Source organism: Salmo salar, chromosome 12 (genome assembly GCF_965601325.2).
Source record: "Salmo salar chromosome 12, fSalSal1, whole genome shotgun sequence".
NCBI classification, from domain to species: domain Eukaryota; kingdom Metazoa; phylum Chordata; class Actinopteri; order Salmoniformes; family Salmonidae; genus Salmo; species Salmo salar.
In genome coordinates, this window is record NC_138302.1 from 77,952,608 (window position 1) to 77,974,283 (window position 21,676).

General features: G+C 42.2%; 3 protein-coding genes across 7 annotated transcripts in view; 2 read left to right on the top strand and 1 right to left on the bottom strand.

The window, feature by feature from the left end:
- Positions 1–2,120: 2,120 nt before the first annotated feature.
- On the top strand, positions 2,121–3,315 carry spcs1 (signal peptidase complex subunit 1 homolog (S. cerevisiae)). Its single transcript, NM_001165262.1, is given in 4 exon segments — positions 2,121–2,171; positions 2,660–2,719; positions 2,806–2,892; positions 3,097–3,315. Coding segments are annotated over 4 exon segments (309 nt in total). The 5' UTR covers positions 2,121–2,135; the 3' UTR covers positions 3,223–3,315.
- Positions 3,096–9,517, bottom strand: LOC106565859 (serine/threonine-protein kinase Nek4). Of its 4 annotated transcripts, none has more exons than XM_014133462.3 (16): positions 9,212–9,517; positions 8,605–8,871; positions 8,243–8,440; positions 8,000–8,107; positions 7,768–7,922; positions 7,495–7,633; positions 6,668–7,330; positions 6,507–6,554; positions 6,240–6,380; positions 5,979–6,143; positions 5,712–5,781; positions 5,157–5,275; positions 4,970–5,058; positions 4,626–4,834; positions 4,113–4,246; positions 3,096–4,026 (listed from the first exon to the last, which is right to left on the bottom strand). In XM_014133462.3, exons 1-16 carry the CDS (start codon positions 9,296–9,298, stop codon positions 3,928–3,930), a joined length of 2,691 nt encoding a protein of 896 aa, XP_013988937.3. In that variant the 5' UTR covers positions 9,299–9,517; the 3' UTR covers positions 3,096–3,927. The 4 variants fall into 4 exon arrangements, with proteins under 4 accessions (XP_013988937.3, XP_013988935.3, XP_013988936.3 ...); XM_014133460.3 differs by having other exon boundaries at positions 4,970–5,061; XM_014133461.3 differs by having other exon boundaries at positions 4,970–5,061; positions 5,712–5,778; positions 9,212–9,516.
- Positions 9,518–10,927: 1,410 nt separating this feature from the next.
- Positions 10,928–21,676, top strand: part of LOC106565858 (calcium/calmodulin-dependent protein kinase type 1) — a 71,705-nt gene continuing 60,956 nt past the window's right edge. Inside the window, exons 1-2 of one of the 2 annotated variants that reach the window (XM_014133459.3) lie at positions 10,928–11,071; positions 18,008–18,121. In XM_014133459.3, the coding sequence (XP_013988934.1) occupies positions 18,036–18,121 (86 nt within the window). In that variant the 5' untranslated portion in view covers positions 10,928–11,071; positions 18,008–18,035. Of the gene's footprint in view, positions 11,072–12,911; positions 12,938–18,007; positions 18,122–21,676 lie in introns of those variants that run through there. The other variant, XM_045691767.2, reaches the window with a different exon arrangement.

Consider the following 21,676-nt stretch of genomic DNA (forward strand, 5'->3'; position numbering starts at 1 on the left):
CTTTTCCCCTGATCCAGGCTGTGCTGGTCAGGACCAGGATGGCGGAGCATCGTCTGCTGCTGGTGGCCCCATACTGGCCCAGACGACCCTGGTTCAGCTTTCTCCTGTCCCTGTTGTCTGGGACACCTTGGCAACTGCCCCTGAGACCCGACCTGCTGTTTCAGTCCGGGGGAATACTGTGGCATCCGAGATCGCAACACCTCAGTCTGTGGGCTTGGCAACTGAACAGCACCAATGGTTGATGTTAGGACTACAGGAGGGTGTAAGGAACACCTTGCAGAGCGCAAGGTGACCAGCTACAACCGCGGCATATCAGTTGCGTTGGTGGTTGTTCTGCTCTTGGTGCACTGGTATTGAAGTTGTGCCAAGTCATGCAGGGTGCAGTTTGTCCTCCAATACCTGCAGTCTCGCATGGATGAGTGCTTAGCAGCCTCTGCACTGAGAGGGTATTTGGCTGCCATATCTGCCTGCCATGTGGGGTGAATGGACAGGCCAGTGGGGGCCATCCCTTGGTCTCCAGGTTTATGAAGGGGGTTTGTCACCTGCGTCCAGCTAGGACCCGCTCAATGGTGAGCTGGGATTTGAACCGTTGGGAGTCTGCCTCCCGAAACACCTCTCTATGAAGGTGGTTTTCTTAGTAGCTATTACTTCCATGAAGAGGGTGAGCAGCTCCATGCTTTTTCAGTTCTGAGTGCTACTGGATGGACCCAGGTGGGAGGAGTATATCTCTCCGCCCCAACCCATCATTCCTCCCAAAGGTTTTGTCAGACAGGCATGTGAACATCCCTTTTATCCTGTCTGCTTACGACCCCCCGGCAGTGGCGGGGGAGTCTGGGCCTCCCTCCAGCATGCTGTGTTCTGTGTGGGCACTGGCCACCTATTTGGAGGGGACACGGTCAGTGAGAACAGACCGGATTTTTGTCTGCTATGGTGAGAAGAGTCCTGGGGGGTGGGCTATCAAGCAGAGGCTCTCTCACTGGATCGTGGACACGAATACGACAGCATACCGCCAGGCTGGCAGGCCAGTGCTGGGATCTGTGGTGGCACATTCAACATGAGGTGTGGCTGCATCCTGGGCTCTACTGAGAGGAGTGCCCCTCGCTGATATCTGTGCTACGGCCCGCTGGGCTTCCTCTTGCATCTTTGCAAGGTACTATCGGATAATGTGGCATCTCCCTCTGCGGTTGGTTGTCTGGCCAGGTCCCTCTAGCACCGACTAAATCTGGTATGGGTATACCAATATATTGGAGTGATCCAATATAGTGAAACATAACGAAGTTAACAAAACACACTCCAATCCTCTACGGTGCTAGTGTCGCGGTTATGGGGTCTATATATAGGGGTGGAACCCAGCCTGTGACACAGGTGTACACGGGAGTGAATCTGTAAATCCTCACTTTGGATGTGGAGTGATACCAATATATTGGAGTGATCCATATAGCTCACATAACCGTGGTTACATACGTAACCTTCACTCTCCTTTGTTATCCTGCACATAACGTACAAATGATGTAAAATGTTATAATGATCCATACAGAAAACGAAGTACTTTGATTTATATAGTGATTTAACCACCGTCCCCACAAATAAGCACAATAACAAACCCGATGGTTACGCTATGATTTCTCAACCAAGTCAAATCGTTTCTTATTAAAACAACATAGACATACAATCTGGGGTAAAGGAAAGTGTGAGTATATGTTCTGTAACGTTTAACAATGACAAAAACATACAAAAACAATTCAAATCAAAAGCGAAGTGCCAACTCAACATCAACAAGTATGTCGCCTGTTAACTTGAATGGCCATAGTTGCCTACCTATTTGCCTGTATTTAAATCGCAAAGTCTACTGTAGGATAATCATAAATTACAATGGAGTTCACAACCACAACATCACTTTGACTTGTATAAGTATTTAGATATTTTTAAGTCGTTGAAGGGGTGGGATAACTTAGTAAGAGGACGAGAAGTAGTAACATTGTGTAGCTGCACAAGTCGCGCGCAGTTCTGATGCGCTTGAATGTATCAACAGTCTGGGGTCCTTCGAAATAGTACGTATGCTTTTTGAAACCGGAAGTCTAACCAGACAAATTGAAGGATTTTTCTTCTTTCATCTGATTATCCAACGTAGCAAGATGTTGTCAATATTCAACTCCATTCCAACACACATGGTAAGAGTTTGAATTATTAGTGAACTCTCCGACTGTTACAAATAGCTACCAATTTAAAAACGTTAGCCTGCTGCTACAAATATCAAGGTAACGTAGCTAGCTAACTTGCCAAGTGGTAATTGGCAACTTTCTAGCGAGCAACACAAGTTAGTTAGACCGATTCAGTAATCATATTGAACATGGTTAAGACAAACGTTATGATAATTAGCTAGCTCTTCATCACAACCATAAATCCATTTCATATTAATTGTTTGGATGCTAGCCAGCTAGATGCCCATATGGCACCTCTATGAACCTGTCGTAACCAAATGGATAAATGCATCCTCAATAACAAAGCTTAGATATAATATAAACAACCCTCTTTAAGTCACCACTTCGGATGAACCTTCCTGATTTGTTTTGATTATTGACACTTCAGATATTAGTTTTCCAGTTGTGATCAACCATCTACCAGTCCTTCCTCAAAAATAAAACGTGTGATGTTACAGGATTATAAAGGACAGAAACTGGCGGAGCAGATCTTCCAAGGAATCATACTTGTCTCAGCGGTGAGTGGCCTGTCAAACATACCTAATAAAATTGACTTCATATGTGTTGTTTTTACACTAGGCTAACCCCTTATATTACCCTCCAGGTGATTGGATTTGCTTACGGCCTCATCATTGAACAGTTTGGGTGGACTGTGTACATAGTGTTAGGAGGTTTCGCTGTGTCTTGTTTGGTGAGTTAAGTTTCATTCCATCCTCCTTGTATATGTTTATTAGACTTTTTTTTTCTTCAGTTGTGCCAAGCAGAAAATAATGTTGCACTTGTGCAAATAGTGCACCCACAGACCCACGTTGACTCCAATCTGCTTTTACAGGACCCAAACTAACTTCTGATTTACATCTCACAATCTCTCCCTCACTACCACCTTCTGTCTCAGCTGACCCTGCCCCCCTGGCCCATGTACAGACAGAACCCCCTCTCCTGGCAGCCAGCCCTACCAGAGACTATGGGAGAAACCCAGCAAAAGCCTCAGGAGAATCTGAAGAAGAAGAAGCACAAGTAGCTCATGAATGTTTGCCCAAGACACGTTTTGTAACTGAAAGCAACCATCATTGTTTGTCTGTACAATAAATACTTGTTTGAAGGACCAAGGGAAGGAAGTTTAAAGGAAGCCTTTGTTAACAGGGAATTTTCAATCAGTGGTGGAATGTCTCATGTGAAACTAATTTCTGCTACTATAGCTACTTTGTTGATTTCACACATTTTGATGTTGTCCCAACTGTTTAATCATGTGGATAAATCAAAAAACAATTCAAAGTCAGAGGGGTTGGAAATATCTACACTACAGTACTTCTACATCCTGCAACTTTTATATTATACAATCAGCAAATTATGGATTTCCTATGTAGTATTTATAGGTACACCTCGTTTCACTAGTTTGCATTCTAAATATTAACTCATTTTATTAGTATTTTGCTACAATAATCTACCTATCTGACAGGTGGACACAGTAACAGAAGACTCAAATTCATTGCATATTGTAACCTGTATGGAAAATTAGAAGACACGGCTGTGTGCGAAGAAAGAAAAGAAAACATTACAACCATGTCTAGCTAAAAAGGACTATCATGGATGCCATGTATTTTCTACATTTGCTTTTAAAGTGAGGTATAAAAATAGTCTACATGTACATAGAAATGGAGATATGATTGTCTATACAAAAAGTATTACATTGCTTGTGTGTAAATGCATTTTTGATTAGCTGATCCTAACCCTTGAAAGAAACGTCCTCAAAGAATTTTAGCTGCCGCACCATCAACGCATATGACTGGTACTTGTCCTCTCCCATCTGCTTCCGAAGACACAGCTGTGTGCGAAGAAAGAAAAGAAAACAGATTACAACCATGCCTAGCTAAAAAGGACTGTATCATGGATGTCATTTTCAATCCTAACCTCTCGTTTGTCCTCGTCATCGTCCTCCATAATGTCCAGGACTCTGTCCAACAGCTTCACCCCAAGTCCCTTCACCACATCTGTTTTCAGGTGCTCAATGGCTCTGCGGATCTTTGCCGGTCCAGATGTGGTGCCTTGTAAGAGGTGGGTTGAATACAAAAAACATAAGTTTCACAGAAATCCATTTATTCCTCCATTAGAAATACATGGATTTCTCACTGATAAGCCAGATCATGTCGACAGAGCAATTTTGCATTGAAACATGCACGTATGTAGACACCAGATAGAATTTACAAGGGCAGAGTTTGTCCTGGGTATACTTTTTTTTTTTTTCCTCCAAAAGCACTACACAGCTGATTTAAATAACCAACTCATCATCAAGCTTTGACTATTTGAATAAGCTGTGTAGTGCTAGGGAAAAAAACAATATGTGCATCCAGGGAGGCTGCAGGACCTAGTTTGGGCAACCCTGTGCTAGGGAAGCTCAGAGAGATTGTTTTGGCTGAGACTTACCAGTGGATAATTCACTGAAGTGGAACTCCTGCTCCTCTTTAGCTTTCCCATGCAGCATCAGGGTGTCCCTATACTTCCTGTTCAGCTTAAACTCAGCTAGTGGAGTAGATCTAACACCATCCAGCTCACTAACAGTATCTCTGCCATCCATTCGCAATGTCTGGGTCATCATCTGAACCAGGTCCTGCATATCACTGGATTCACTCTTTCTGCAATGTAAAAAGAGAAGAAAATAACAATGTCAGATTTAAATGTGAACATTACCAGCAACACAAAGGGGGTAATGTGCTTCTATGGGTGTGGTGTGGCACTGCTCCCAAAGAGCCACAATAAATTGCTTTTACCCCTCTTTGCAGTCCCCTTCTGAGTGATCTGTTGAGCTGGTGGAGGAGCTGCATTCGTCCTCGTCTGATGGGCGCCCCAAAAACCTGTCCTGCTACAGGAACACACACCACTGTTATAGACTGAAGCCATATTTTGAACTTTTAGCTTACTGAAACAGTAAGACAATGGAGATGAACCTATATTTACCTGGTTGGTTTCCTTTCCCATTTCAGATACAGAGCGAGTGACAGTGGGGTTCTGGGACTCTGGCTGCTTATTATGTAAAGAGGCAACATCATAAGACGCCCTTCTTTCTGCATTGACAACTGTGGGAAAGAAGAATACTACAGTGAGCAATAGTAAGCAAAGCTACCGCTTTATTGTTCAAATAGGCAGACAATACTAGACAAAATGTCCCTTGCTAATTCCTTCTGGTCCCATGGTCATATGAAATATTGACAACAGAGGTCGGAGGAGTAGCCTGGGGGTTAGGAGCATTAGGCCAGTAAACGGAAGGTTGCTGGATTCAATCCCCGAGCCGACAAGGTACAAATATGTCGTTCTGCCCTTGAGCAAGGCAATTAACCCTAATTGCTCAAGGATCGATGTCAATACTGGCTGATCCCCTGGCTGTGACCACACTCTGAGGGTGTCTCAGGGGGAGTGGGATATGCAACAACAACAAAAAAACATTTCACAACTCACACTTGTACATACAGTGAAACAGGATTATATAAGTGCCCCCTAATTATTATTATTTACTTGGTTGGCTGGGGTTCTGCTGGGACTGCCTCAGTCTTCTCCTCTCCCTGGCTGTCAGAGGACGCTCCTGCTAGCAGTAGAGATGTTATTAATGTTACCTGCCTATGTAACTACTGTGTAAATACACAGTATTAGGGGCACTTGTGAGTGGGACCAACACAACACACAATACACTTCTTCACAATATACATTCCATACCTCAAGACAGTTTTTTTGTGTGCAGTAACACTAATCTACCTTGTTAATTGTTTAATCTATTTAGCTCACCGGTGGCAGTGGAGTGTTGCCGTCCTTGGAGGAGCTAATGGTTATGAAGGAAGTTGTGATGGCCCTCTTCTTATCTGTGTTTGTCCTGCTTTTCTTCTTCACCTCCACTACCAGTGCATTAACAGGAGGAGGCGGCAGAGGTCTAGGAGCTGCTACTTTATTCCACTGTAGAAGAACATGCAAGGGATGGGGAGTCTTTTGTTACAAAGTACAGTTTGATAGCCCAAAGCCATGATAAAAAGTTCCTGACACTGTCCTCACCTTGTCCTGATCACTCTGTATCCGCCCCCTGTCCCTTTGTCTATGTTGGCAGGAGACAGAGGGTTCAGAGGAGGAGGGGGTACACAGAGGGGGCGTGTCCTGCTCTGGGACTGGGGGGAGGGGCTCCACATGACAGGGTGCCTACATACACCAATAAAACATAAACCAGTGTCAATGACCTCTAAAATATTGTGATATCTCAATAATGTCTGGAGTCTGGTAGAGTAGACTATGCATGATCAAACACAGGTAAAATCATGTTCTTACCACAGGAGGAAGGGGCTCTAAGAGCTTTTCTGTGGATACCAAGCTCTCCTTTAAAGACAATAACGCAGAGAGGCTTACTCTCATTCACCAAATTAATACCGTATGTGCACTGTGTGCAGCACATGATAGTATCATTCCCCATCCACAAGCCAGGCACTTACTTTGACAACGGCAGTATGTTTGTGTGCAGGAACCTCCTTGAGAAGATTCCTGGTGTCATCCTTGTTCTCTATATTTACTTCAAAGGTCTGTCCAGTGGATTCCACTTTGAGTTGTCCTGCAGACCTGAACTCAGACAAACTGGGAGAAACACCCAGACATATACTATGTCCAGTAGCTGGGCTCTCAATGACCACATCCTTGAGTAGCTCCATTGTGTCATCTTTATCGTCTGTGTTCACAGTTCTCTCTACAGAGGTTCTGACTCTGTCTCTGGTCTTTGGGGCGCCCTGCATTACAGGTGCTTTGGTGGTCTTGCTCTCCTCTTCCCTGGTACTGACACTTGATAGCAGCCTGCGCGGAGGAGACAGAAAGGGGGGGGGATCCGGATTCCCTCCCCTCTGCTCCTCCACAGACCTCTGACAAAGAGCGTCATTATCTGCCCTGGCGTTGGACACGGTCTGGGGAGGATCCCCTCTCTGGGTGTTTGTCTCCTCTTCCTGTGTCTGGAGATCAATGTCAATGTTACTGATGGTTGCCAAGGACACACCAGTGGTGTTGAGAATGTCTGGTGTAGGGGATTTGGTTGTTAGATGTGTCTGGGGTGGGGTGTCCTGTGTGATTCCATTGCGTCCTTTGTGCTCCTGTGTGTTGATCTCTTCCTTCTATGAATGATAACAAAAAACAGAACAAACACACCACAATTTAAAAAATCAAGACACTCGTGGGACTTGATGAGCATTGTTTTTACTTCATGGCCGCTCTATAAAAAAAAAATATAGATGTTATAAACTGTATTTTAGTGCTGTTCTGTTAGCTGTTAACTCACCCTTTTCCCTCTGGTGTTTGGGTCTGGCTGGGGACATTGTGGGGGGCGCTCAGGCCTTGGCTGAGATGAAACCACAGATGCTGCACTATTGGGTCTGCGACTGCCACCAACCGCTTTCTTTCTGGACTTGGCAGTTTTCCTGGAGTGAATCAAACAAACAAGGCATCCAAGATGAGATCAATCCAACACACTTAATTTACTTACTCTTGGTTCAACATACATAGACGAGAGAGAGAGTACTAGCCAGGTACTACAACAGATGATGCCACCTACTCTTTGGTGGCCTCTAAAAACATGGCGATTTGTCGTTTGATGTAGGGCTGACGTAGGATGAGTTTGACATCAGGTCTGTCCTCTGGTCTCTTACACAGCATGCTCTTTATCAGAGCTCCCAGCTGTGGGTCATACTTACTCGGCATCTGAGGCAGCTGGAAAAACATAGATCAATTAATCTAGTAGCAGACAAATAATCTGTCATAATTTGGGCAAGATGTAAGGGACTGACCTTTCCCTCTACAATGCGGTAAACGAGTGAGTTCATGTCCTTGGCATTGAAGGCATGTTTCAGGGTGGTCATCTCGTACACACAGCAGCCCAGCGCCCACACGTCAGACTGGGAATAAAAGGAGGGTTGAGTTAGCCTAGTGCACACAACAGCGTCTACCTCCTCAGATTCCTTCTGGCTCAACATAACTGGTACTTCAACAGTGATGATCTCAAGCATGGATCTACTGTATACACACAGTACCTTGTGGTTGTAGGGTTTGTTGGAAAACAGCTCCGGGCTCATGTAGTACGGTGTTCCTATTAGAGTGCTGGCCATGTCGTTCTGATTCTCCAGAACCCGGGCAATGCCAAGGTCTCCTACTTTAATGATGTTAGTCTTGGTCAGGAAGATATTCTGGGTCTTTAGGTCCCGGTGCAAGATATGCTCCTCATGTAGATACTACAATTCAACAGAGAACATGGTGTTGTCAATGTAACTCTCCTGTAAGTAAGCCTCGGCCTCTGCCAAAGGTAATGGCTGGGGGCAGAGCAGATGTTGCAGCATATCAATCAATCTGTATATAATATCTCAGCTATGATTTGATTAAATGCACTTTAATATACCTGGAGGGCCATAGCTATCTGGACGAACCACTCCACCACCTGCCTTTCAGGCAGGAGGTCCCCCTTTTGTTGCTTGAGTCTATGGTAGAGGTCGCCTCCCTCGCAGAAGCCCATGGCGATGTAGAGTTGGCAGTCTTCTCCTTCCCACGACTCCCTGTATGTCACGATGTTTGGGTGTCGTAGTCGCGAGAGAAGCTGAGCCTCCTGTTCCGCGGCTCGCCGCTCACGTTTCGAGGACGTGGTCAAGTTCAACTTCTTTATGACGTACTAAAAAAAAATAGAAAAAACGGGTTCGACATTTGCTGCACTATGCGAACATTCTGTCTAGATGCATTAGTGGCGAACATTCTGTCTAGACAGTTTTGTCACAAATGCGTCTAGACAGAATGTTCACCACAAATGCGGCAGTTATTTATTTCTAAATGGCAAACATTATTCGTAGATCCCTTAGTATTGGCAATATCAAAGTTGGTTGGTTAGCTTAGCTAGCTACTTGCTAACTTGTAATGTCCAAGATTCATGAAAGGGAAGAAATGTATCAGAGTCGACCAAACAAAGCTATTATAACATTATTGAAAGCCTGTTTTGAAGTGGATTGTTGGATTACCTGTTTACGGTCTGTTTTGTGTTTCACCAGATTCACCTCTCCATAACTCCCCTTTCCAACAACTCTGATAAACATGTAATTATTCATGACTTCAAATCGTCCAATCTTTGTAAATATTATCCCGAATTCAAAGGGTATAATCTAACTACTTAAATGAAGAAAACCTGTGAATATCTCCCATTTTCTGGACATAATAAATCCAGATATCTACCTTACTTTGCGCAGGCTAATGAACAACAAGACGATTGACAAAACAGGAAATCATCAGTAGCTTTTTCGTCACTAGGCAACTGGTACATCAACGTCGACGTTTGTTTGACGGGTGTACCACAGATAGAACAATGATACAGATATTTCACTGGATGTATAAATATGAAGCATCCGTTTGGCGTTTCCACTCACTACCAAATATGGTAGTGAGAGGAAGCCCACTGGCGGGTAGTGGGAGAAGATGGAACGATATGGATTTTGGCCTACATTCTGCACATTTTCTCATCGATGAAACATTTGATCTCAATACACTTTTCTACTCCCAAAACTAGACTATGTTATGAACTGAGTGGACTAAGTTTTGTAGACTTTAGCCTTTACCAACGTTTTTACAAATCGTGTTGTTTAGGAGTGCAAAGTCGAATTAAGTTATTGCACACGCGCATTTCACAGAGTAGGCGTTCCTTAAAGGAAATATGCAGATGTTGCTAGAACGGGCCAATGGGATCTCGCTAGCTCGTGCTTGGCTTCCCACCTTGCTTGTTCTGCCCACTATGACTCTTCTGTTCCCATTGGAAATGACAGGCTGCGGTCTATCTTGGTTTAGTTATTAAAAAAAATCACATATATGATTAGGGTCGAAAATGTGGTGGCAGTTGTTGTATGGAAGTGTTCCCCGGATATTGCACAACGTTTTTTGTGTGCATCTACCTTTCACACATTATTTTATAGCTCAATGCTGTCTGCCTTTCACACATCACTGATTTCTATTGCAATTGCATCGATATTCAGAAAATGCTTAATTACAAATAGTATTGCTTATAGTCATGCTCCCAACCTGTATTCAATTGCCTATATCGAGTCCCTATAATGTCGTGCATAAAGTCTCATGAATGAATGGGGATTTGTATTTGAGAGGGATGGAAAATAATGAGTCATCAATGAGGTAACGCCACTATCATATCATCCACGAGAGGGCAGTTGATTCTAACAAAGTTGGTGGTGCAGTTTGTTTGATTGTCATCTGGCTTTAGTCATTGACAACTTATGTTGTCTATTCTTCTCACCCTGACATTGTGTATAGCCTATGGCGACAATACAGATAGGCATATTGAATAAAATTCCAGTGGGAATGGATGTAGCCTACTTCTACGACATGTCATCATTGTAACACATGTCCTATCTAATGAAATATTAATTTGTTGGATGTCTTTAGTAGGCTTTATATAGCCTGTCTATCTATAGCCTAACGATTTATCTAATCATCTGGGACAACTTACCCGTCCAGATAGCCTTTTCGATTGCTACGTTTACCATTCTATTTAAATGAACATAATAACAAAAAAATGAATGGTGAAAGTAAAGATGTGTCCTTGGACGAAGAAGACACCGTTCATGACGGAATGCCAAGCAAATATAATAAACCAATTATGAAGCAGCTTGCTTACCTGTGTGCCACAAACAGGTTGTTGATTGGATGATTGACAAGAATGGTCGGCCCCTTGTGTGTTGGCCACTCCCTCCGCTCTTTGCCTGACGTCAGGAGAGTGCTGATTGGGGTGTCGAATCCAGTTTTTCGGCGAACGCCGTGAGTCTAAATTGGAGAAGCAGTGAAGAAAGAATCGACCTTTGAGATCGTGCAATTTACAGGTATGAGTCTCTGTCATGTTGATTGTAACATTGTGTGGACAAAATGAAAATTATTGACATAATCGAGATGTATTCGCTATATGGAAACATGCCCTAAACGCGAGAATAGTTGACATTTCTGGTCAGTTTGAAATGTTAAACTATAGCCTAAATAGTTTATTAAGTTTATAAATATAGTTTCTTAATAGTTGAAATTAATAATGTATGGAAAGTAATAGTGTAACGCAGCTGGTTGACATCACAGAATGAAACCGGGTTATGACTCTGCCGGAGAGACAGACAGTGCCCGTCATATGGAATGTTCATTCATAATATGCATGCTAATGTATTACATTAATATTAATAATGCCCAGATACTGAAGGGCATATTTGTTTATGGCACTCTGTGTATTTCTCAGTGGATATCAGAGGGACTGATGGAGTGTGTGGAAACCAATAGAACAAAGATAAACTGAAAGCAGTGTTTCATTTCCCATCAAAGTTATTATTCACATTTGAGCATGTGTTATACTTATTGTACTTTTTGTACATATGTGTTTAGTGCCTTACTGAACTGGAATGCTTGAGGTATTTTGTATTTTCCTCTCAGTCTCTTTTCTCTCTCTCTCTCTATCTCAACTTTGAGTGTTAATATTTTTTTTTAGAGTCAATGATATTCACACACACACACACACACACACACACACACACACACAGACACGACACACACACACAGACACGACACACACACATACACCATCGCTTTCTTTCCACATGCCAGCTCGGAAGGAGAAGGCGGCTTATCAATTAATAAGCTCATTTTGAAAGGGATTTGCTTAGTGTCCTGGACACCGGTGCCCCAGATGAGCGTGTGGTTCAGATCAGGATGTTATCATGACAAGGAGAATGTGATATCTGTGTACGGACAGTGAGATGTTACTGTAACACAGAGACACTCATGTGGCAGCTCTCAATGTGGATTTATCAGTAAGGATAGCCAATGTGTTCTTGACTTCTTGTCATAGGGGGTAAAGTTAAGTCAATAGGCCAAACATATAAAGGTGTGTTAACTACAGTGGATAAAAGCGACTAGGGACACACCATGTATTTGCTCAAGGCTTGTCTGGAATTACTGTTAGGCTAGAGCGATTTTTGAAAACTTATAGCATAATGATTGCCATAAGTATTGACTTTTATAATTGACCATGTTTTTAACCTGATTTGTTTTATTTTTGTTATGTCATACTTAGTTGCATTGTTCCTATGCGCACCTCTGTCCCTGTTCTCTGTTGGGGGCCAATATCATGCACACACTCACACATACACATAAACATACACATACACACACATCCCTGCTGCCTTTTGGCATTCTCTGCCATGCTCATATGACAGCTATGCTGCTAGGATAGTCCAGTCTAACTAGCTGTGTGTGATCAGGATATGATCCCTATCACTAAGTGAATGATGACATTATACAATAAAGATAGATAAGCTGGAGGATTTTTATAGACAGATTGTACTCAGTATGAGCTTCAGAGAAATGGCCAGGATGTTTTTAATTTTCCATTGCATGTTACTGAGGGCTTATTAAGCAAGAGGGCTTGCCAATGGGTCTCCCCACTTCCTTTGTGTCTGTGTGTGTACGTGTGACAGTGTGTTGATGTGCGTGCGTGTGGCTGTCACTATGTTTGTGTCTGTGCGTGTACGTGTGACTCTGTGTGTATGTGTGGTTGGAGCACATCTAAAAAGGGACCCCTTATCTCTTTTGCTGCAAGCCTGTGAGGTCACAGGTTTCAGAAACTCTCAGTTTGTCAAACTGCCTTCTCATACGTCAGCACTTTTCTGTATGTGTGTTTCTTCTGTCCACTGCGCAGCAATGGGAAACCAGTGAGTACAGTGCTTCTCTCAATAAGCTTAACAACGGCGAATGCTGCATGTCAAATAGCTCTTAGGAATGTGGTTATATCTTTTTATCCACAAAGCCTGCACAATCCTGTTGCCTCCCGGATATGTCGCTGGGCGTCTTGACGTTTCCTGATGAATGCAAACGATCTAATCAAACAGCAAAGCTTGTTTCTCTCAGAACATTGTTGGGAGCTCTACCTGCATGTGGTCCTCTTCAACTTCCCTTTATAACTTCTCCTATCTGCTCCTGTCCGCTCTTATGCAAGTCTCAAGCCCTACTGTTTTTATCTAAAATAATCCTTGTTTGTTTTAAGACAGTTATCCCTTGCTCTTTTGGAACTTTTTTTATTGATTTTTGTCCCTTTTGAGAGCTCAACTTCAGCTCTATAAGCCTGAATAGGTTAATATGTACATTGTATTGTGGGTCTTGGATAAATCTACAATTGTCTGTGTTCATTGGCTTGTCCTCTGTCCTGTTCAACTGAGTTGCAAATGTCTCAAGCATTTTGGAGCATATGCATATGCTGATACTGTATACCATAGCTGAGGAAGTAGGGGTGCTGTAAGTGCTGCAGCACCCCCTGATAAAATGAAATAATGTTTTCTAAATTATATAATTACTCCTGTCTGAACACTGACTGAATTTGGGCAGCACACGCTCCAAATAGCGAACAACTTGTTACCATGCGGCCATAGAAATATAATCCATAGAACCTGGCTAGCACATAACGTTCTGAGAGCCGTATAATTATTAGAGCTGGGTGAGAGCGTGATTGTCCTTTGATTATTTTGCATAAAACATTCCCATAACGTTTTCTACAGGTTTCCTCATGGTTTTATTTAAAGTAATGTTCTCAAACTGTTCAGATAACGTTAGCAAACAACGTTCTTCTGTGGGAATTTCAGTACAGCATAACGTTTCTTCGTGGTTCTATTTAAAGTCATGTTCTCAGAACATTGAGAAACAACATTCTTCTGTGGGAATTCAAGTACTTTAGCATAACATTTTCTACCGGTTTCCTCATGGTTCAATTTAAAGTCCTGTTCTAAGAACATTAAGAAAACTTTCCATAAAAAAAACATAAGAAAACATTAGTAACGTTCTTGAATGTTATTTAAAAACATATACATTCTGTTCTCAGCAACAACAAAACTCTCTCTATCGTCTATCTTGTTAAGTGTGTTCAGGTGTGTTGGCCGCGTCCACAAATTGGCCACACCTGATCTTAATGAGTGCTTATTTCCTTTGAAATTAGGGTCTGTTTGAACACACAAAAATTAACAGCTTGGTATGGGTTAAAAAAACAACAACATTGCACGCTAGCTCCATCCTGGTGGCGCAGTGGCCTAATTCCATGGATAAAGAGCAGAAGATCATAGGTTTGAATATCACTGACGCCATGCCACAATAAAAAAACAAAATGCATTATAAATGCTTAAGCAAATGTATTTATATCTAATTTCTAATGTGTTCTGTGTTCAAAACAGTTAACCCAAACTAGATGGCAGTGTTATTAAAAGTCTTATTTAAACATGTTCTCAGAATGTTATTTAATTACCTTCAAATAACCTATAATTTCTGTTATCAGAATGTTAAGAAAATGTCCTAGGAAAACTTTCAGGGAACCATAGAAAAACATTCTCAGAACCTCCCTGCAACCTAAAAATGTACATTCCAAAAACGGGCAACATTTTCACTTCTGTTCTCAGAACGTAAAAAAAAAAGGTTCGTTTTAAAGGTCAGGAAACGTATGGCTTCGTTCCCAGAACCAATGGGAAACCAAAAATGTACGTTCCCACAATTTCCAAGGAACCAAATATGCTAGCTGGGAAGGGTTTTGGAACCTCACCCTGGTAATTTAATTGGTAAATGGGTATGATCCAAATGGCTGTCAGTCCTGACTTGAATGGGTTCTATGGATTCTATTTCTATGGATTCAATTTCTCTTTGCACTGTCAGTGAATAGCTAAAGGCCTTTTGCAAATGTCATAATACAATAGCGGGAAATACCTTTGTAAAGCAAATGGCTGCTGCTAAAACGAGAACACTAATTTGTCAGTAGAAGCTACCATTTATTTTGTCAGCACCTCGGACGAACAGCACTTTTTTCCCCCAAAGTAGCTCAGGCCTATGTTGAGACCATCACCAGTACGGTGAGAAGCCTAGGCTACCCGTATTCATGCTATCTTCATCATTGGGTGAGTCAATGTCACTTGAAAGTTGATTTAGTAGCTTACTCTTGCCTATAATATTTATATATTTCCTCCTATTATTGTACAATCTGTGCGTCTCTCTTATTTTTATTGGCCCTGAGTCAGGTCAAGGCCAAGGCCCAGTTTGGCAAAAACACAAAGTTAAATTAATCTCAGAACCATTGGATCCTATGGTTCTAACAATGAACTTAGCTTAAGATGTTTTTGGGAAACCAGTCCCAGGGCGATTTTATTTATTTGTTTTTGACAGTGTCAGAGTAGCCACTCATTTTGGTCCTTTGTGTAGTATTAACAAATATTCTGATAATGTCTCCTAAATGATGTAGAATTGCATGAAATGCGTTTATAAAAGGCCACAGATTTCTCCCCCATTTGTGTAAATCCTAAAAAGGTTTCTCCGTAACTGTATGCCACTAGGCAAATGAAATGATAGAATGTGTTATTATAACAGGAAAAAAATAAACAACAGCACTTCCAACTCAAAACATCTTCTTGCGGCTAAGCTGTATATTGTATTGTATAAAACCCATCTATTTTGCCAGTACAGTGGATAAACATATTATAATACATTACATCGACACACTTAGACTTTAACAGTGGTTATGGTAGAGGTACAATATAAGAAGACACCCTTTAATAGAGAAATTATAATCCATGCCATTGCCAACTTTAACAGCTTTGATCTTTCTGATAAACATTGCTCTTGGCCTGTATCTCTTTGCAGTGCACCTGTGTCAACTAAGGGCCCATAACACAGACACTCAGAGAGCATATAGGCTAGGGCTGCATCAATACTTTCCTCTCTGCTTACTTTCCTTCGTCTGCTCTGATCTATAATAAATGGACAAGTTTTAAGCGAAAATACCCTTGTATATTTCCACCATGTTACTCTCAGCTATCCCGTCTTCTCAGCTCAGTGCAGACTAGGAAGAGGAGAGCAGAGGAAGCCACTAGACTGTTGAGATGCTGCACATGCTACCAGACCAGAAATGCCCAGAAGACTTGTGTTGCTAATGAGAGTAACTGACAGGGCTCTCTCTTTCTCTGTCACACATTTGACTAGACTTCCTCTTACTGCTTCCCCAAGCAGATTGCTTTCTATACGGGTCTATGATGTCTATTTCTAATTTCAGTTCCTTTTATTTGTGTAGCTTTCACTATCCATGTTTTTTCCATCCACAATTTTTATGCGAGTAAAGTAATACCATATCAAAATCACAGCAGCTGTGATAGAAACAGGTTGTTTCGGTACAATTCTATAAATGCCAATAGATAATTTGTTCATTTGAGATCTTTTTGTGTCGCAAAAATGAATTATGCATGAAATATTGATATAAAAACCATCCTATCGAAGTAAACTTTCACTCACACGATGATATGGTGTGTGGTCCTCCCACGACGACTCGGGAAACCATGCAGTTTATTAGGCTATAGATTAAATAATTTATGATGAATTTACCAGGGTGGTGAAAGTGCAAGGTGATCTTGATGCTCCTTTCCAATAAATATTGAGGGTCTTATTCTGGTGACATGATGATTGATGCTTGACTGCTGGTTGACAAATACAAATATTATCCATAATAATCTCATCATGTAGACTAGCCTACCTGCACAGCCTACCTGTACTGTATCTGCGAGCTGTTGGCTAGAGCTCACGTGCCAAGACCAGAGTAGGCATGTTTAATATTTAATGCAATAGTTTTTGTGACAAAACTATCGGTAGAGTTAAAAATGCGATGGAAAAACATTGAACTTTTAATTTTGATTACAATGTTTTAGCTAAGTGCTTAATACACTCTTGGCAATAAATCTCTTCCATCCGCGCAGACCTGGTGGCGTAGCAGGAAATTTAAGTCACTGGCAACCAAGAGGTTGTGAGCTCAAATCCCAGATGAGGTGGGTCCCAAGTGTGCTCACAGTGAAGAATTTAACCCAAAAAATACTTTTGACTAAAAGTATTAAGTTCACTCAACAAATCCTTAAATGCAAATGTGTCAGTTTCACTTGCTATACTAAGTTGAAATAACTTTAGATTAACTTAACTCAATATTAGATTTAGATTGTTCCCTGCTGCGTTAAAATCCAAACTTTTTAAAGTTGACTCAACCATTTTTTTTTTACAGTGCAGAAAGATTCTATCTGTGAGGACTAATTATAGTAACACAGAAATTGTATAATGTTTGACCTAGTTGTGGTTGTTTTATTGGTTGAATCATAACTACATCTACTATCCACAATGTTTTGGTTTAAAAGTATGCATTGCTATGCACCTGCAAAACTAGTCTCTGTTACTTCTCTTTGGTGTTAGGACTGGTAAGAATAGCAATGCGAGATGTTGAAGGGAAGCTTAAGTTTTGTTGATTCAGGATGATATGAGGTAAAGGAAGAATAGGACTGACAACCCTTGTCACCTGAAGCAGTTTGTAGAAGTTTGTCTGTTCTGTGTGAAATATTTATGGTTTTAAGTGCCTGACTCACCTTATCAAACTTAGTTTCCAGGTAGGTCTAACACAATTGTGTGTCAAACTAAAAAATGTCCAAAAGATGTCCAGTCCAGTGACTTTGTCCGTCATCCCTTATCTCTTTGTCTTTAAATCCTTTCAGTGTGACCCTGTAAAACAACACATTTCACTGCACCTATCCGGTGTATGTGACAATAAAGCATATATTTTACATTTTATTCTCTATCTTATTCTCAAACACAAAGAACTCTAATCGTTTCAATATCAACTCATACCTAGACAAATATTTGGGTATGCAACTATTCAGAAAGAGTGTGTCTTGTCTTAACAGTTTTTTCCCGTTGTTTAAACAATCAGTTTCTCTCCTCTTCTCCAGTATTGTAGCCGACCGACAGAAAAGAAAGATGCTTTTGGGTGATGATGGACATTCCTGGAAGAAGAAAACATCAGATGTGAAGGAAAACTACGACTTCAAGGAGATCCTGGGGACGTAAGTGCTGAAATCATATCTCATTTTGTTGTTGACAATATGGTTCAAGAGTGTCTGAGCCTTTTACAATCCCTCTCCTCATGATGAGAACACCCTGAAGAGTTCAGCAGTGTTATTCATATGCAGGCTACAGAACTTTAACTACAGAGGGACATTTGCAAGTGTTTTCTGTACCTGTACTTATTGAATTTGTATGTTTGACATGGATTGACTTGACTACCTCTTTAGGTATAATGGTCTTGTTTAATGCAGGCCACAGTGGACAGTATGTGGGTAGAAAGTGATTGGGGGATATCCTCTTCGCGTAAAGCCCTTAGATCAGGAATCTAGCTTGGTGATATGCCCATGGGTGGTCATCTACTAGCCTATTGTGAAAATTGGCCATGGTTTTAGATTACATTGTTTAGTTGTGTGTGCGAGTGCGTTCGTGTGCAAGTGCATGTGTGTGCGTGCGTCCGTGCGTGCGTTCGTGTGTGGGTACGTGTGTACATGCTTGCGTGCACATGCGTGTGAATGTGTGTGTGTATTTGTGTCTGTCTAGGCTCTTATGTCTCTTTTGTACATTTCTGTCTGGTCCAGTTGATAATGCATTCTAACAGCAGCTCTGGGGTATATATGCTGTATGATAGAACTTGCCTTGCTCCGAGCAGTGCTTTGGCGCGTCACACGTAATTTCACTGAATTATAAATGGCCCGGGGGATTTTACACTTCTGATTTTTATATTTAGCTTTTTATGCAGTTTCCAGAGTGTGTTGTGTTTCATGTCTTTGTGATTATAGTGGAAATTACGGTAATGGTGTGCTAGATATTCTGTACCACATTAAGTATGAAAGTGCAAGCTAAAATAGAGATTGTTTTTTACAGAGCTGGCATCAGCTGTTCTATTTTGACATACAGTGCCTTCAGAAAGTATTCACACACATTGACTTGTTCCACATTTAGTTATGTTACATCCTGAATTTAAAATGGATTAAACTGAGATTTTGTGTCACTGGCCTACACATAATACCCCATAATGTCAAAGTGGAATTATGTTTTTAGAAAAGAATACAAAATAAAAAGTTGAAATGTGTTGAGTCAATGAATATTCAACCCCTTTGTTATGGCAAGCCTAAATAAGTTCAGGAGTGAACATTTGCTTAACAAGTTACATAATAACTATAACATAATAACATATTACATAATAACTAATAACTGTGCAATAATGGTGTTTAACATGATTTTTGAATGACTACCTTATGTCTGTACCCCACACATACCTGTAAGGTGTCTCAGTCAAGCAATGAATTTCAACCGCAAATTCAACCACAAAGACCAGGGAGGTTTTCCAATGCCTCACAATGAAGGGCTCCCATATTGGTAGATCGGTACAAAAAATGGAGACATTGAATAAACCTTTGAGCATGGGGAAGTTATTAATTACACTTTGGATGGTGCGTCACTACAAAGATGCAGGCCTCTCTCCTAACTCAGTTGCCGGAGAGGAAGGAAACCATCCCCACAGTGACCGTATGTACATATCCCAACCAGAAGCCATAGATTACAGGCAACATCTGCACCGAGCTAAAGGCTAGAGCTGCTGCTTTTAAAGAGCAGGACACTAATCCGGACCCTTATAAGAAATCCCGCTATGCCCTCAGACTAACCATCAAACAGGCAAAGCGTCAATACAGGACTAAGATTGAGTCCTACTACACAGGCTCTGACGCTAGTCGGATGTGGCAGGGCTTGAACGTTATTACGGACTACAAAGGGAAACCCAGCCACGAGCTGCCCAGTGACGCGACACTACCAGACGAGCTAAATGCCTTTTATGCTCGCTTCGAGGCAAGCAACACCGAAGCATGCATGAGAGCACCAGCTGTTGCAGACAACTGTGTGATCACGCTCTCCATAGCCAATGTGAGCAAGACCTTTAAACAGGTCAACATTCACAAAGCCGCAGGGCTAGATGGATTACCAGGGCGTGTACTCAAAGCATGCGTGGACCAACTGGCAAGTGTCTTCACTGACATTTTCAACCTCTCCCTGACCTAGTCTGTAATACCTACATGTTTCAAACAGACCACCATAGTCCCTGTGCCCAAGAAAGCAAAGGTAACCTGCCTAAATGATTACCGCCCCGTAGCACTCACATCGGAAGCCATGAAGTGCTTTGAAAGGCTGGTCATGGCTCACATCAACACCATCATGAAGGAAACCCTAGACCCACTCTAATTTGCATACCGCCCCAACAGATCCACAGATGATGCAATCTCAATCACACTCCACACTGTCCTTTCCCTCCTGGACAAAAGGAACACCTATGTGGGAATGCTGTTCATTGACTACAGCTCAGCATTCAACACCATAGTACCCACAAAGCTCATAACTAAGCTAAGGACCCTAGGACAAAACACCTCCCTCTGCAACTGGATCCTGGACTTCCTGATGGGCCACCCCCAGGTGGTAAGGGTAGGCAACAACACATCTGCCACGCTGATCCTCAACACTGGGTTCCCTCAGGGGTGCATGCTTAGTCCCCTCCTTTACTCCCTGATCAGCCACGACTGTGTGGCCAGGCACGACTCCAACACCATCATTAAGTTTGCTGACGACAAAACAGTGGTAGGCCTGATCAACGACAACGATGAGACAGCCTATAGGGAGGAGGTCAGAGACCTGGCAGTATGGTGCCAGGACAACAACCTCTCCCTCAATGTGAGCAAGACAAAGGAGCTTATCGTGAACTATACGAAAAGGAGGGCTGAACAGGCCCCCATTAACATCAACAGGGCTGAAGTGGAGCGGGTCGAGAGTTTTCATGTTCCTTGGTGTCCAAATCACCAATGAACTATCATGGTCCAAACACACCAAGACAGTCGGGAAGAGGGCACGACAAAACCTGTTCCCCCTCAGGAGACTGAAAAGGTTTGTCATGGATCCCCAGATCCTCAAAAAGTTCTATAGCTGCACAATCGAGAACATCCAGACCGGTTGCATCTCCTCCTGGTATTGCAGCTGCTTGGCATCTAAACGTAAGGCACTACAGAGGGTAGTGCGTACGGCCCAGTACATCACTGGGGCCAGCCAAGCTTCCTGACATCCAGGACCTATATACTAGGCGGTGTCAGAGGAAGGCCCAAAAAATTGTCAAAGACTCCAGTCACCCAAGTCATAGACTTCTCTCTCTACTACTGCACGGCAAGCGGTACCAGAGCGCCAAGTCCAGGACCAAAAGGCTCCTTAACCTGTTGGGGATAGGGGGCAGTATTTGCACGGCCGGATAAAAAATGTCCCCGATTTAATCTGGTCACTACTCCTGTCCAGTAACTAGAATATGCATATAATTGTTTGATTTGGATAGAAAACACCCTAAAGTTTCTAAAACTGTTTGAATGGTGTCTGTGAGTATAACAGAAATCATTTGGCAGGCCAAAACCTGAGAAGATTCCAAACAGGAAGCGCTCTCTCTGACCATTTCATGGCCTTCTTGATCATCTCTAACCAAAACAGGGGATCTCTGGCATAACGTGACATTTTCTAACGCTCCCATAGGCTCTCAGAAGGCGCCA